This window comes from Spermophilus citellus (genome assembly GCF_964194105.1).
Source record: "Spermophilus citellus genome assembly, chromosome: 4".
NCBI classification, from domain to species: domain Eukaryota; kingdom Metazoa; phylum Chordata; class Mammalia; order Rodentia; family Sciuridae; genus Spermophilus; species Spermophilus citellus.
Genome location: NC_138185.1, coordinates 226,909,089 through 226,922,084, shown reverse-complemented (window position 1 = coordinate 226,922,084; position 12,996 = coordinate 226,909,089). Strand labels below are relative to the sequence as shown.

The 12,996-nt window shown below is 60.8% G+C and overlaps 1 protein-coding gene across 3 annotated transcripts; it reads right to left on the bottom strand.

The window, feature by feature from the left end:
* Positions 1–2,052: 2,052 nt before the first annotated feature.
* On the bottom strand, positions 2,053–9,681 carry PLD4 (phospholipase D family member 4). Of its 3 annotated transcripts, none has more exons than XM_081291354.1 (11): positions 9,577–9,681; positions 7,663–7,749; positions 7,070–7,324; positions 6,262–6,445; positions 5,784–5,904; positions 5,181–5,308; positions 3,944–4,144; positions 3,109–3,248; positions 2,812–2,977; positions 2,619–2,715; positions 2,053–2,345 (listed from the first exon to the last, which is right to left on the bottom strand). In XM_081291354.1, the coding sequence occupies exons 1-11, from the start codon at positions 9,597–9,599 to the stop codon at positions 2,143–2,145; spliced, it is 1,605 nt and encodes a 534-aa protein (XP_081147480.1). In that variant the 5' UTR covers positions 9,600–9,681; the 3' UTR covers positions 2,053–2,142. The 3 variants fall into 3 exon arrangements, with proteins under 3 accessions (XP_081147480.1, XP_081147481.1, XP_081147482.1); XM_081291355.1 differs by having other exon boundaries at positions 7,070–7,245; positions 9,577–9,675; XM_081291356.1 differs by having other exon boundaries at positions 7,070–7,233; positions 9,577–9,675.
* Positions 9,682–12,996: the final 3,315 nt, after the last annotated feature.

The following is a 12,996-nucleotide window of genomic DNA, read 5'->3' as shown; positions in this document are numbered from 1 at the left end:
AAGACAACAGTGCAGTCTATGTCATGTAACCAAGGAGATGACAGCCTCCATCACCTTTGTGGGTCCTATGAGTGACAAGCAAGGCACAGGGCCTGACCCTGAGCAAGGAGATGAGATTCACAGGGGCAGAGACCTCGGAGGCTGGTTTCCAGTCTGTCTACCCCATCCAGGGAAAGCCACATCATGGCGCCCCATCCCCAGGTCTCCCAAGCCATGTCAATCTGGGTCAGCTGTGGAGCATCGGTGTCTGCTTTGGAGCCGGCCTTTTAGGATGTCACTGAGATGCGGCCATAGGACCCCCGTGTGTGGAAGCAGGCCTTTCCAGGCTGAGGGCCACCAAAGCAGCCCAGAACACTGAGTGTCCCTTGGGCCTTGCTTCTAGGCCTGGACAGCGGGGGCCAGAGACCAAGCCCACACATGCAGCCCTGAAGGGCAGAGGTGGGCGAGATAGTGTCTGCTCCAGAGAGGGGTGCTGCTCCAGCTCCTCGGCCAGAGGGGAGATCTGGTGGTGGATAGGGAAGTACCTTGCAGGGAGTGGCCACAGCAGCCTCCGGGTTTGGCTCTGCCAAGTGCCGCGCACTCGTGGACCCGGGACCAGGAGCTCCAAGGGGCTGGCAGGGCTTGTGGATTCCCAGGCCTCCCACAGACACACACTCTCCAGATCCTCACAAAGCAGGCAGGAGGCGGGCTGGGTTTAGGGGACCTTCAGCACGGACCAGAGGGTGAGGTGAATAAGTGCCAGGACAATGAAGAAACGGAACTTGCAGCTGCCTGTGCAGACTGGGTTCGCCCTCCAAGAGCACAGAGGACCAGAGAGGGCAGGGAGACAACCGAGTGCGACACCAGCAGCCTGGCGTCCATGCACTATCGGGCAAGCCAAGCTGCAGTTTGTGTGGCCTCTGGGCCTCGGCAGGCCAAGTGGGCCTCGATTCTTGGTCAAAAGCCACCATGTGAGCAAGGGTAAGTGCTGAAACAGGCTTCTGACTCAGTACACAGAAGAGAAAAGTCAGAACTCCAAAACGGGCTAACCTCCTGCTTCTGCGTCAAGGACAGGAGCTCCAGTGAGGTCCTTTCGACTCCCTGTCCCAGCTTTGTGTCCTCTTCATCCCGGAAGCTCAAGTCATAGCTCTGCGACCAGGGCCCTGCAACCTGGCCCAGTTCTAACCCAAATCCTGGGCCCACCCTCAGACCCCAGGCAGGCACCACAAAGCCCTAGGTCTACTCCCACATACTAGCCACGCCCACACGATCCCAGTCCTGCCCCCACAGGCCAGCCCCTCCCACGCCCATACACTCTGGGAGTCCTGGGTCTTCCAGTGACACCCTGCGGTTGCAGTTTGTGTTGCCTTGAGCGGGCCCCGGATCTCACTCTCTCTAAGTGGAGCCAGTGTTGGGGCTTCGATTAGGAGAGGGTAAGTGCGGCCAGAGTTGATCCTTGGCGCCAAGGACCCCTTCCAGTCCCTAACTCTGCCCCTAGGCTCCTAAGGCTCTGCTGACCCCGTGGACAAGTAGTAGGGCTGGAGTGACCACGTAGACACTGACCCTTTGCGGGGTCCCTGGGGCAAGGGGTGGGACACTGGCTTGCAGGCCTCACTTGTGGGCTGGGATTACTCCCTAAGGTCAGCAGTTTGCACCCACCCAGAAGGTTAGCACGCCCCCCTCTGGAGAATCTGGGTAGGAAGGAGCTGCAGAGCCTGGACAGAGGCTGCTATGATAAAGAGCACTTCAACGGGAAGCCGAGGCCATCGGCTCTGGGTACACCTGACCGGGCGAGACCTGCAAACCGTCGGCATCTCTTATTGGGGGTTGTACTTGGACAGTGCTCAGCAATGCCCGCCAGCTGTATGCCTGGGTCTGGCCCAGCCCTCACGGGTGGGTGGCCAGTGAGACACAGCTGGGGCTGGTCCTCTGGCAGTCCAGGCCTTTCCCTGTAAGGGCTACAGACCCTCCTCCCCTGAGAAGCCAGTGCCACCTGAGGGTCTGCGGAGCTTAATTCAAAATTGTCAGAACCTGTGTTCATCTGAATTGCAATTCTCTGACCCCAGGTAACATTCTTTTGCTTTTTTAATTTCTGAGCTTCAACAGCCTGGTGGACAGCAGTGTTCACTGGGGGCTGTGGACCAGGAGCCAAGGGGTTGGGCCTCAGCCCTGCCAGACACAGTCCTGGCCTGGGGCTTGTCCGTCCAGGCCCACAGCATAGCGGGAACTCCAGTCACGCTCGAAGAGTTGCCGCAGTTGTTCCTGTGCAGGCTGCACCCCTGCCTGGGCACTGGGGGCCCTCTGGCTGACCACCAGACCCACGCCCGAGGTGCTGCTGAAGTAATCCTCCGACCAGTTGGAGGTGCCTGGGGAGGAGGTCCAGAAGAGAGGCTGGGTGCTGGGCTCAGCCCCTGCCACAGGCCCTGGACTGTGGCCCCAGCTGTAGGTTGGGGACAGTGCTCTGCTATCAGTCCAGCCAGGGCAGGTGCAGGAACTCCACCAGGTCACTGTGGGATGGACATCCTGGGCCCTGCAGCTCAGGATTCCTCTGCCTGCCCCTGTGACAGATGCCTGGTCCCCAGAACTCCACTGGAGACCCTGACCGCCTTCAGCAGTACCCAGGTGTCCCAGCTGCTCACCTATGTAGGCTGCCTTCTCTGTGACCATGAATTTGTTGTGGTTCACCCGGCTGAAGGGGATGTTGGAGTGATTCCCCACAGGCACGATGAAGACTTTCTTTGGAACAGAGAAGGGGCATGGGAGGGGAGGGGAGGGAGGGGAAGGGAGAGGAGGACCGGCCTCCCCCAGCCTCTCCTGGGAGCAGAGCCTCACCACGTCCACTGAGATGCCAGCAGAGGGGTTGCTGATCGCCTGCAGGGACCGCAGGTAGGGGAACATGGCGGGGTCGGTGCCGAGCCCGCAGCTGACCAGCAGACGCACACGTACATGCCGGCCAAAGGCGGCTTCCCGCAGTGCATTGTCCAGCACTGGCCAGTACCTGGGGGAAGGCAGGGTCCTGCCTAAGGGCCCTGGGATGGACAGGGGTCCTGGCAGAAGGGGAGGCCTGCGAACCCGGGAGCCGCCCATGGGGGCGCTGTGCTCTCCAGGGCCTCGCTTCCCAGCGGTCACCTGGCAGGGTGGCTGAAGCGCGTGGTGGGGAAGTACTCCATCACTGAGGCGAAGATGAACTCCCGGGCACCCTCCATCACTGCCAGCACTGCATCCAGGTCCTGGGTGCGGCCTCTGGGGCAGAGGGCTGGTGGCGAAGCCTGTGTTGGAGAAGCACCCCTGCAGCACTGCCAGGGCTCCCACCTGGGCCCACACACCACCCAGGGGGCCTTGTGGTGGGGGAGGGGAGGCGAGCCGCACTGCCTGGGAAGAGGGCTCTCAGCAGGGCCCTGGGCCCGGCCTGAACCCCCGCCTGAACCTAGCCAACGGCCAGCCTCTGGGGCTCTGGGCTGCACTGACTCTTCACGGACGGCTCCTGCCCCAGGAACCTTCTCCGCTTTCTCCAGAGTGGGACCCCCTTATCCAGGGTCTTTCCTCATTCTGACATAGTCTTGGCTGCAGACCAGTCACTAGGGTAGCTGGGGGCTCAGAGGGTCGGTGCTCTGAAAGAGGGGAGCCGTGGGCATCCCCTTCTCCGCCTCAGAGTGTCTGATGCCTGGCGTCCCTCGCCCCCACAGCCTCTGAGCCCACCCACACTCAGCAGTCTGTTTGAGACCCCAAGGGCCACGGATCCCGCTGCCTCTCTGGCCAACTGTCTCCCACAGATGGCGCTGACCTGGCATCCTTTCCAGGAGCTGGGCCTGCCAGTGCCAGCCTGCTTGTCCCTGGCACTGGTCTCTGAGGACCCAGAAGCTGCTGGTGGTGCTGAGGACTAGGCCCAGGGTGTGGCAGGGCCCTTGCTGGTCTGGCCAGATAGGGGAGAGGAGGGTCCTGATGGCCTCTCTCCGCACCTTACCGAGAAGTAGGCCATGGTGGGCATTCCATCAAAGTGGCACCGGAGGGGCTGGTAGCGGTTGATGTGGGATGAGAAGTTCTGAGGCCAGGTTTTGGGGAGGACAGCCTGGGGTGCCCCCAGTACCCAGTACGTCTGGAAAGTTTTCTCCAGGTCCTGGGCCAGGCGGCTGCAGTTGTAGATAATGGCTCCAAGTTCCTTCACCTGCAGGGACCAGGGTCAGTAGCCACAGGGAGCGAGGCCTACCAGGGGAACCTGGGGCCCATCACCTGGCACTGGGCAGGGTGCAGCCCTTCCCCCCTGGCAGCAGCTCTGCAGCGTCACCTGCAGGACCTGTGACAGTGCACCCAGGTGGAGGGCCACTGCTCCCTGGTCCCTGTTTTTCCTAAGCGGTGTTTTCCAGTGCTGAAAGCGATGTTTGTTGGACAGCCCAAAATTGCATAAAACACAAGGAAATAAAATTGCTCTAAATTGCACTGTTAAGGGATAACAACTGCTACCATGATCACATTTATTTTCTCTCTCTCTCTCTCCCTCTCTCACACACACACACACACACACACACACACACACACACACAAAATCTCTTCAGTGAAATGAAAGTACACTCCGTGGAGAACTTGGGGCCACTCATCCCAAGAGAGGAAGCTGCTCACTTTGGTCTTTGACTTGTGGTGTGTGTGGTGCTGTGGGTTGAACCCAGCCTCCAGCAGGTGCCAAGCACACACTCTCACACTCTGCCACCGGCTTCAGCTCCAGCCCTCAGACACATTTTTGTTTTTTAATATTTTTTTAGTTGTCAATGGATCTTTTATTCATTTCTATGTGGTGTTGAGGATCGCACCCAGGGCCCCACACATGCCAGGCAAGCGCTGGACCACTGAGCCACGACTCCAGTCCCCCTTGGACATGTTTTTAATGCACTGCTTCTTCTAAAAAGCCTCTTGATTTGTAATCTGCATCTTTCTCTGATGGCTGTGGTCTAAGCAACTTCCTGTCCTTAAATGTTACTCCCTGGCATGAGTGCCGGGCCGAGGAGAATTCCATAACTGGCGGAGCCTGTGTCTGATCATTTCCTCTACAGAAAGGTGATGGCATGGCTCTGTGACCCAGGATTCCATCTGCTGACTTCTCATGACACTGACTTCCTCTGATCAATGGGGACATCAGGCAAAGCCCTTGGGAGTCGGAGGGGGAGGAACTCCAGATGGACCTCCTGTCCATGAGTCCTGGGACTTACCTGTGTCAGGGACCGCCAGTCCATGTTGGCACTGCCCACGTAGATGTGCCGCCCATCCACAACCCAGAATTTGGAGTGCAAAACACCCCCAGTGAACTGCCTCATGGGCACCTGTCGCACCTGGGCACCTGTGATGGGACACGGGGCTCTTGGTGTGTGCAAGCTGCATGGTGAGCCTGATTCTGAGGTGTTGATCCTCAAAACAGCAGTGCCACCTCAATGTGGACGCTCTCCTCACTTGACTGGTGAGGAAATGGAGGCACAGCTGGCCCTGGGTCTCTCTGGGCAGCCCAGCTCCAGAGCATTTGAAATGACTGAGCCTGCTGTCACCTGCCACCTGGCCTCAGCCTCGTCCTCAGGGCCAAGCAGCAGGGCACCCAGGCCACCCGCACTCTGCCCTGTGGAATGTGCCACTCTGGCTTCTGGGAGCCTGCCTGAGTCCCGGTGACATCAGCTCAAGGGAGCTCAGAGTCCTGGGCTTCTCCCTCCAGGGTCGAGGGGAGCAGTGGGGACCTCCCCCACCCTGCCCAGCAGTTCTGTGGCTCTTTGTCCCGTGGCGTCGGCAAGGCAGGGCCGCAGGGCCAGGGTGGAGGAAGCGCCTACCGAGGGCTGCCAGGACCTGCAGGTCGGTGGAATTCCTGGACAGGGATGGGCTATTGGTGGCCACCATCAGGGCGATGTCCTTGTCCAGCAGCTGCTGCAGCTTCTGCAGAATAGCCTCTCCCTGTGAGGCCACACTGGCCATGAGAGGTGGCCCCCAGCTGGGCCCTCTGTCCCTCCACCCAGGACCTGTGGCTGCCCATGGCCTAGGGCTGGGCCAAGGGTCTGGATGACCTTGGTTGGGAGCAGAATTGCACTTAGGCCAATCTAAGTGCTCTGACCCCCAGGGGCCTCCCCTCTACCCTGCCCAGAGCTCCCAAGAAAGGGCTTTACCCTGCCCTTTCCCAGTGCCCACCATAGCCCTGGGCCTGGGCCCCAAAGCTCCACACAGATAGGGGCCCTGACTTTCTGTGTGCCCATCCCTGGGGCAGGTTGGGGCAGCCTTTAGTCTCAGGGACAGGGGTGGGGGCCAGGGATGCACCGGCTGGGAAGACGAGTCATTGACCCCGATGTCAGGCCCCGTGAGGGACCAGTAGTATGAGGCCACATGGATGCTCTCCTGGGCAGTGTCCAGCAGCTGCAGCCAGGCCTGGGCCAGTGGCTGGGCGGATGGGCTGCCAGCTGCAGATGGCAGGTCCTGAGGGATGCTTTCCACAAGGACAAGCCTGGAGAGAGAGGCAGGAGGGGGCCGGGTGTGGCTGCCGGAGCCCCCAGCCTGCCTTGGCCATCTGCTCCCTCCCTGCTGCCCGGCAGGAGGTCCTACCGCCCATGTGGTCTGGGGATCCAGGAAGGGGCAGCTAGACTGAACTGAGCAGAGGAGGCCTGAGCCCCACAAGCTGTGGCAGCAGTGACACCCAGAAGTGTGCCCACCAAGGAACCTGAGGGGACGGGGCTGCCTGGCCTGCAGCCAGGCTCCACCCCAACCCGATGGGGAGCAGTCGTTTCCATAGTGAGGTGAATGGGGGGGCTCTGGGGTCTGGGACTCCGACAGCAGGGAGCTGCCTCGGGGCAACAGCACCAAACCCCGCGGGATGAGAGGACCTGAGGTGCCAAGACTCACTCAACAGCGGACAGCCTTCACCAGCCTGGCCAGAGCCCCGGGCAGCCCTGTTTTCTGCCAAGAGTCCCCAGCCCAACTTGAGCCCGACACTCCAGGCCCTTCCCGTGACCCATGTCCCCTGCAGGTGCTGGTGGAGGGTGGTGCTCGGCCCAGAGGAGGATCCGGTGGTTGGAAAGCAGGCACTGCCCAGCAGACCTGCCCCCACTGCAGGCCCTGTGGGCTCACTCACTGGCAGGAGTCCCTCTGCTGCCCAGCCTCTCCTTCCAGGGCCTCCCAGGACTCAGGGGACACTTCTTCCGGGTGCTGGTGCCAGGTGCGAGGAAGGGGCACTTGCCACAGGGGGTAGGTGAGAGTCACGAGGCCCAACCCCAGCATGGCCAGCATCCCCAGCACCTGCAGGAGACACTGCCTCTGCAGGGTCCTGGGAGGGCCGTGACCGCCCCCCAGTACAGGAACAGAGGGCCCTGCTGCAGCTGGGCTAGGCCTGGCGGGGGAGGAGAGGAGGACAGAGGGAAGCCAGGCCCTCTAGGTTGGGGTTGGTGGTCTGCAGCCCACTGTGTGGTGCTGTGGTCAGCAGTAACTGGCTGCCCCAGCTTCCCTGGCGGTGAGATGCAGGCAAGGTCTCCAGCAGCCCCGGGACTGGCCTCCCCCACTGGCCTGCCCTCCCGCCCAGGGCTGGTTTTCTCTTCTGTACTTGGGCCCAGGGTTCTAAGATTCTATTTAAAATTGACTTCTAAAGTAATTAGAATTGGGAATTAGGCTAAAACTTGTCCTAGGCTGTGGTGTCCCTGGTGAACCCTCCCTCGAGACCCCGGGTCCTACCGTGCTGGTTCTGCTGCATGGGCTGCGGCGTGGTCTGGAGCAGGGCCACTCGGGGTCCTCTGCTGTTCTGCACAGTGGTGCCAGCAGCTGCAGGAGGCAGTCTGGGCTCACAGGCAGGTCTGGCACCACGGTGTCAGCCCTTTGTGGGGTCCCTGCAGACACACACTCAAACACCCGGAGTGGGTCTCAGCCTGGGCGTGGCCGGGCTCCGCTGCACACCCGCCACGGGCAGCCTGCGTGTGGACCCGGAGCTGGCTGCACGTGGCTTTCCCGGGGCCTTGGGCCTGTCTAGCCTGTGCCCTGCAGGCTGTGCCCCCCTCCCGGTGCCCCCGTGGCGGGGTCTGGACATCTGTGTCTCGGTTCCTTGTTTCAGCCCAGCTGCAGCCGAGTCTGAAAGCACTCTTTCTGCTTTTTCGGCTTGGTTCCTCCTGACTGGCCCCAGCAGTTGCCCCCCCTTCCAGGGTTGCCTGGTCTTGGCCCCTGGATGTGTGACCGCTGCTGGTGGAGGCCAGACCTGGTGAGGGATGCAGGCAGCCAGAAGCCTCCAGCAGACCGTGTTGTGTCCAGGGCAGGGCCTCCCCTGGCAGCAGGGAGTCTGCAGTTCTGGGATGGACTCACCTGTGCCCACAGCGTAATCCCTCCATGAGGAGCTGGGAGCCCGGCTGGCACCGCTGCCCTGAGGGCACCACGGAGCAAGTACCTGGGAGCTGTGTCCACCCTTCCCGGGTACAGGGAAGGGCCTGTGCCCAGGATGGGGCCACTGTGCCCTCTAGCCCCCCACTGAAACACCACAAAGGCCCTGGTGACGCGAGGGGTCTGAGGTTCAGGGCCCGAGGGGGTACTGGATGCCTGTGTGGAGTGTGGGGCTGGGCGAAGGGGCCCCTGGGGCTTCTCCCTGCTGTCCTTCCCAGTTGGGGCTCAGAGAACTTGGCCTCCTCAGCCTGGGAGGGTGCCCAGGGCCTGGGGCTCTGTGTGGCCCAGAGCCAGAGTGCCACAGGGTGGTGGGACCCAAAACCATAGCTTGAAGCATGGGGGACATTGGCTCAGGCAAAGTTACCAGGCCCAGGACCCCTCTGCCCAGGTGTCCCTGAGGAGGGGAGTAAGGGCGACACCCCAGGCCACCTGGGCTCCAGCTCTCAAGATGGCCGCCTACACCGGGGCGGCCCAGGCCCTGCGAGCCCAGCTTCAGGCTTCCCCTCCTCCGTGACTTTCTGGGGAGGTGGCCTGTGTGGGGTTCTGGGCTGGGGCACTGGGGACCCTCAGGGGTGTGCTCTGCACTCCTGCTGCTCCTCCTGGGAGAGGGCTTTGGCCCTCAAGGTGCCCAGACAGAAAGGCTGCCCAGCACTGCAGCCCGCTGGACCTGGGTCCTGTCAGGGGTGGCTCAGGCACCACAGACCCTCAGACCTCTTTCCAGCCATGGGACTACACTGGGGCTAGGGGACGGGCCTCCTAGGGCCTGGGCCGCTGAAGCTCTGTCCTCCCACAGGGGCCCTGGGCAGCTGAAGCTCTGTCCTCCCTCAGGGCCCTGGGGACCTGTGTGGCCCTGGGGGAGGGCTGGCTATCTGATGGAGGGAGGCATCTCCGGGCTGAGCTGGGCTGGGGGACGGGCCCTGAGCCTCCCCAGCCCCGTGGTGGGCAGCCAGGGAACCCTGGAGGCATCAGAGGCCACCGCCGAGGTGTGGGGATGTGCCCTGCAGGGCGTGTGGCTCACTGCCAGCCCCAGGATGGGGCAGAGATCCTGGATGTCCCAGCTTCCTGGCTGCACAGACTGGGCCAGGAACCGGCGGTGCAGGGCCAGTAGAGGCTGTGAGCCCCTGGGCCTGGGGTTGCTGGGAGCATGAGCCGTGGTGGTGGACAGCAGCTCTCCCAGGGCTTTTGGCCTTCCCCACCCAGCTCAGGCCTCTCGGCACCTACCTCTGGGGGCCCTGCCTTGGCATCCATCCCGGCTCCAGTCACAGACTGCAGCCCCAGGCTCAGGGCAGGCCCTCCTGCCTCCTCCCCAGCCCACTGCTTCCCTCCGGGCCACTTCCTCTTTTTTCTGCCTACCCACCCCCAGCCAAGAACAGACAGCTAGAGCTGTGTGGGCACGAGGGGAGGGGCTGAGGACTTTCACCCGAGAGAGAAAACCACCCCCTCAGCCCTCCTAGGGGTCACATATAGGGTTCACCTTGACCACGGGCCACAGAGACCTGAGCAACCAGACTGACCACATCTAAGACCAGGTGGTCTAGAGGCTCTGATGGCTCCACAGCCACTGGGGGGTGGGTCCTGTGAGCTCCCAGTCCCCCACCCCTAGAATCCCTAGCTTCATGGTCCCACAGCTGCTGCTGGAGCTCAGCTATTGCTCCATGTTCCAAGCAGAGGGGGGCCGCTACACTTGATTTTCTGTACTTTGCCCTCCGCCCTTTTGAAAAGAGAATAAGGGACGTCCCAGAGGAGGCTCCCCAGAGCTCCCACGGCACTTTCTCTTATCTGTGATCCAGAAGTCGATGGAGATTTGGTCATAGGCCTGCACCTAGCTGCACAGGAAGCTGGGAGGTGGAGGCCACTGGGGCCTCTGTACCTGAAAATGCAGAGGCCTGGCTACAGGTCAGCCTCCCCATACTGCTGTGGCCGGGGTCTCCTGAGTACAGTCCCTCTGGTCCTTCAGACTGGGCCTTGGGAGTAGCCCTCTGCTTGAGGTCAGTGCTTACTCACCCCTCACTAGGCGGTGAGCTTCTGTCCAGGGTGCTGACCTCAGAGTGTCCACAGGGAAGGACATCGGCTCACTGAGGCAGGTGGTGTTCCCCAGAAAGGGCAGGAGTCCTCGTCCTTCAGCCAGCAGGGGTGTCCACGGCCGTGGAGGAGAGTGTCATGGAGCGGTCTGCTGTGGCGGGAGCATCACGTGGGCCTGCAGCCCCACGCAGCCTGGCCGCCACACCCACAGCATCCTTCCCTGCCTCTTGCGTGGCCAGGCAGTCGCCCATGCAGACCCTTATTGGCCACCTGAGCAGGGGAGTTTGTCCACCTGGGGGCCACACAAGATGAAACCACGCGCAGAGAAACAGGGAGATGGGGAGTTTGGTGGACACCAGGGGCTGGGGCGGGCGCCACCGGCCTGCCGACTGATGCGGGTTCCCAGGCTGGAGGCGCTCCCACCATGACCGAGGAGCCCCCAGCTCCCTCCACTCCACATGCCACCCACTCCCGGGCCTGCGCTGCGCCGTAGGCCCTGGGCTCCCACGCAGGCTCCGTGGCCAGGTGGTCTGTCCTCCCTCTGCGCGGTCAGGTGGTCCTGAAGCCTCGCTGCAGTTGATTTTCTGTACTTTGCCCTCCACGCTTTTAAAAACTTCTCTCTTGTCCACTGTGGAAATCACTGAGTCTGTGTTTTCCTGACGCTTTTGACCACATCCCAAGGGTTTGAAAAGTACGTACTTTCCCTTCAAAAATAATTATTTTATGTGCACCTGAGAATACATGAGATGCACATGGTGACAGTGACGTCAGTGACACTGAAGCAGGCATCTGTGCCAGCACGGGCCTGTGTTAGAGCCACAGCCAGGCTCTGAGCCCCAGCGGTCCACTCCCTGGGACCGCGCCCAGCGGAGACTGTGCGGGTCACCGCCTCCGGCTCCTGGCAGGATGTGGCTCACCCCCGGCTGCACTTGACCTGGAGATGCTCCTGGAGGCACTTTTCTCACGCAGATGTGTGGCTGCTGGTCCTGGGTCCCATGGACCTTGGGGAAGGAACCTCATGCAGAAGAGATCAGAGTATGCTGGGCTCCACGCGTGGCCTGTCCACAGGGGCTGAGTGGAGGGACGGGTGTGGACCTGGGGTTCACCTCTGGGTCCGGTGTGCTCTCCCTCCGGCCTCGGGAGCTGGGCCCAGGCAGGCGCGGTCAGCTTTAGTCGATGCGGCCACTTCTCCCAGGACACCTGAGCTGGGCGTGCAGGGCCGGCCCAGGGCTCTCCGTTCAGCTGTGCGGTAGGACGGTTGGGCCTGCCATGGTTCCAATCTGCAAGTCTCTGCTGGTCACTGGTGTGGAGCCTCTTCTAGTCACTGACCATGGAGCCTCTGGGACGGTGCCTGTCGGAGTCTCATGACCATCTTTCACCTCCTGGCTTCTGGTTTGTTTTACGCTTTGGATATAAATTCCTTGCAGGACTTTGAGGTCTTTCCTCTCCTCTTCCTTCAAGGTGAATGTGGATGAATGGATGCTCTGAGTTTAAGGAAGTCTAATTTATGTTCTAGTAGCTTCAGTGATTTAAAATGTTTCCTTTGTAGGGAATGCTTTTTATGTCCTATGAAGAAACCGTCGTCACTCAAGTCACCTTCGGATGACTGGTTGTCACAGCGTCCCCTCTGGGTTGGAAGCGGGCTCTCGTTCTCACCCCACCCTCTGTGTGTCGTGAGCCATTTCCGTTGATCTGCATTGAATCTCAGCAACGCGCTGATGAGACGTCTTAGGGATCCCCTGTGTATTCTTCTCCACGGTCGTGGGGTGTTTGGGATCCGAGGGCTCCTAACTCTCCTGACCGCTGGACCACCTTGTGCCACTGCCTCTTTGAGGATGTTTTCTATCCTGCCCTGTGGATTGCTCCGCGCCCCACAAAGTCGGGCCTGTGCTGTGTTTGTTTGTTTGTTTTCCTGTAGGTCTTCTTTCCCTTTTGTCTCTGGTTCATTTTAAGTGGCGTCCATCATGGCATCTTCCAGATGCAGAAAGACTAGGGCTGGGACTGTGGCTCAGCGGTGGAGCGCTCCCCTAGCAAGGGTGGGACCGGGTTCCATCCTCAGCACCACATAAAAATAAAGGCATTGTGTCGTGTCCATCTACACCTAAAAAAAAAAAAAAGATGCAGAAAGACTTTTAAAAATGCTGTTTTCCTTAGCCTGCCCGTCGCTGTGCGCTGGGTGTTTTCTTGCCTCCAGATGTGCCTGCTCTTTGAAGTCTGGTCATTTTTTTAAATATATATATATATATAGTCAATGGACCTTTATTTTATTTATTTTTATGTGGTGCTGAGGGTCCAACCCCGGGCCTCACACATGCTAGGCAAGCCCTCCAGCACTGCGCCACAGCCCGGCCCAAGCCTGGTCATTTTTGATTGGACATTATGTGGGTGCTGGGTTTCCTTGTGTTCCTTTAATGAATGCTGGACTTTGTTTGGGCAAAGATCCTTTCGTCTTGGGACTCGCCCTTAAGCACTGATGGGGCACAGAGATGCTGGCTCAGTCCTGCTCAGGCTGCCAGGTCTCCTCACGAGTTCTGTCCTCTGGAGCACAACACACTTGGCCAGGTCGGGTTCAGCACCTGTCTGGTGGCCATTCCCAGCCTCCTGGGGCTCCTGTCGTGT

Excerpts from the sequence above, each read along its gene's own strand:
- PLD4 (XM_081291354.1), bottom strand. The coding sequence starts at position 9,599 with ATGCCAAGGCAGGGCCCCCAGAG. Across the intron at positions 6,446-7,069 it reads CAGCAGAGGGACTCCTGCCA|GCTTGTCCTTGTGGAAAGCA; the intron begins GTGAGTGAGCCC and ends CTCTCTCTCCAG. Across the intron at positions 2,978-3,108 it reads CGCTTCAGCCACCCTGCCAG|GTACTGGCCAGTGCTGGACA; the intron begins GTGACCGCTGGG and ends GCCTTCCCCCAG.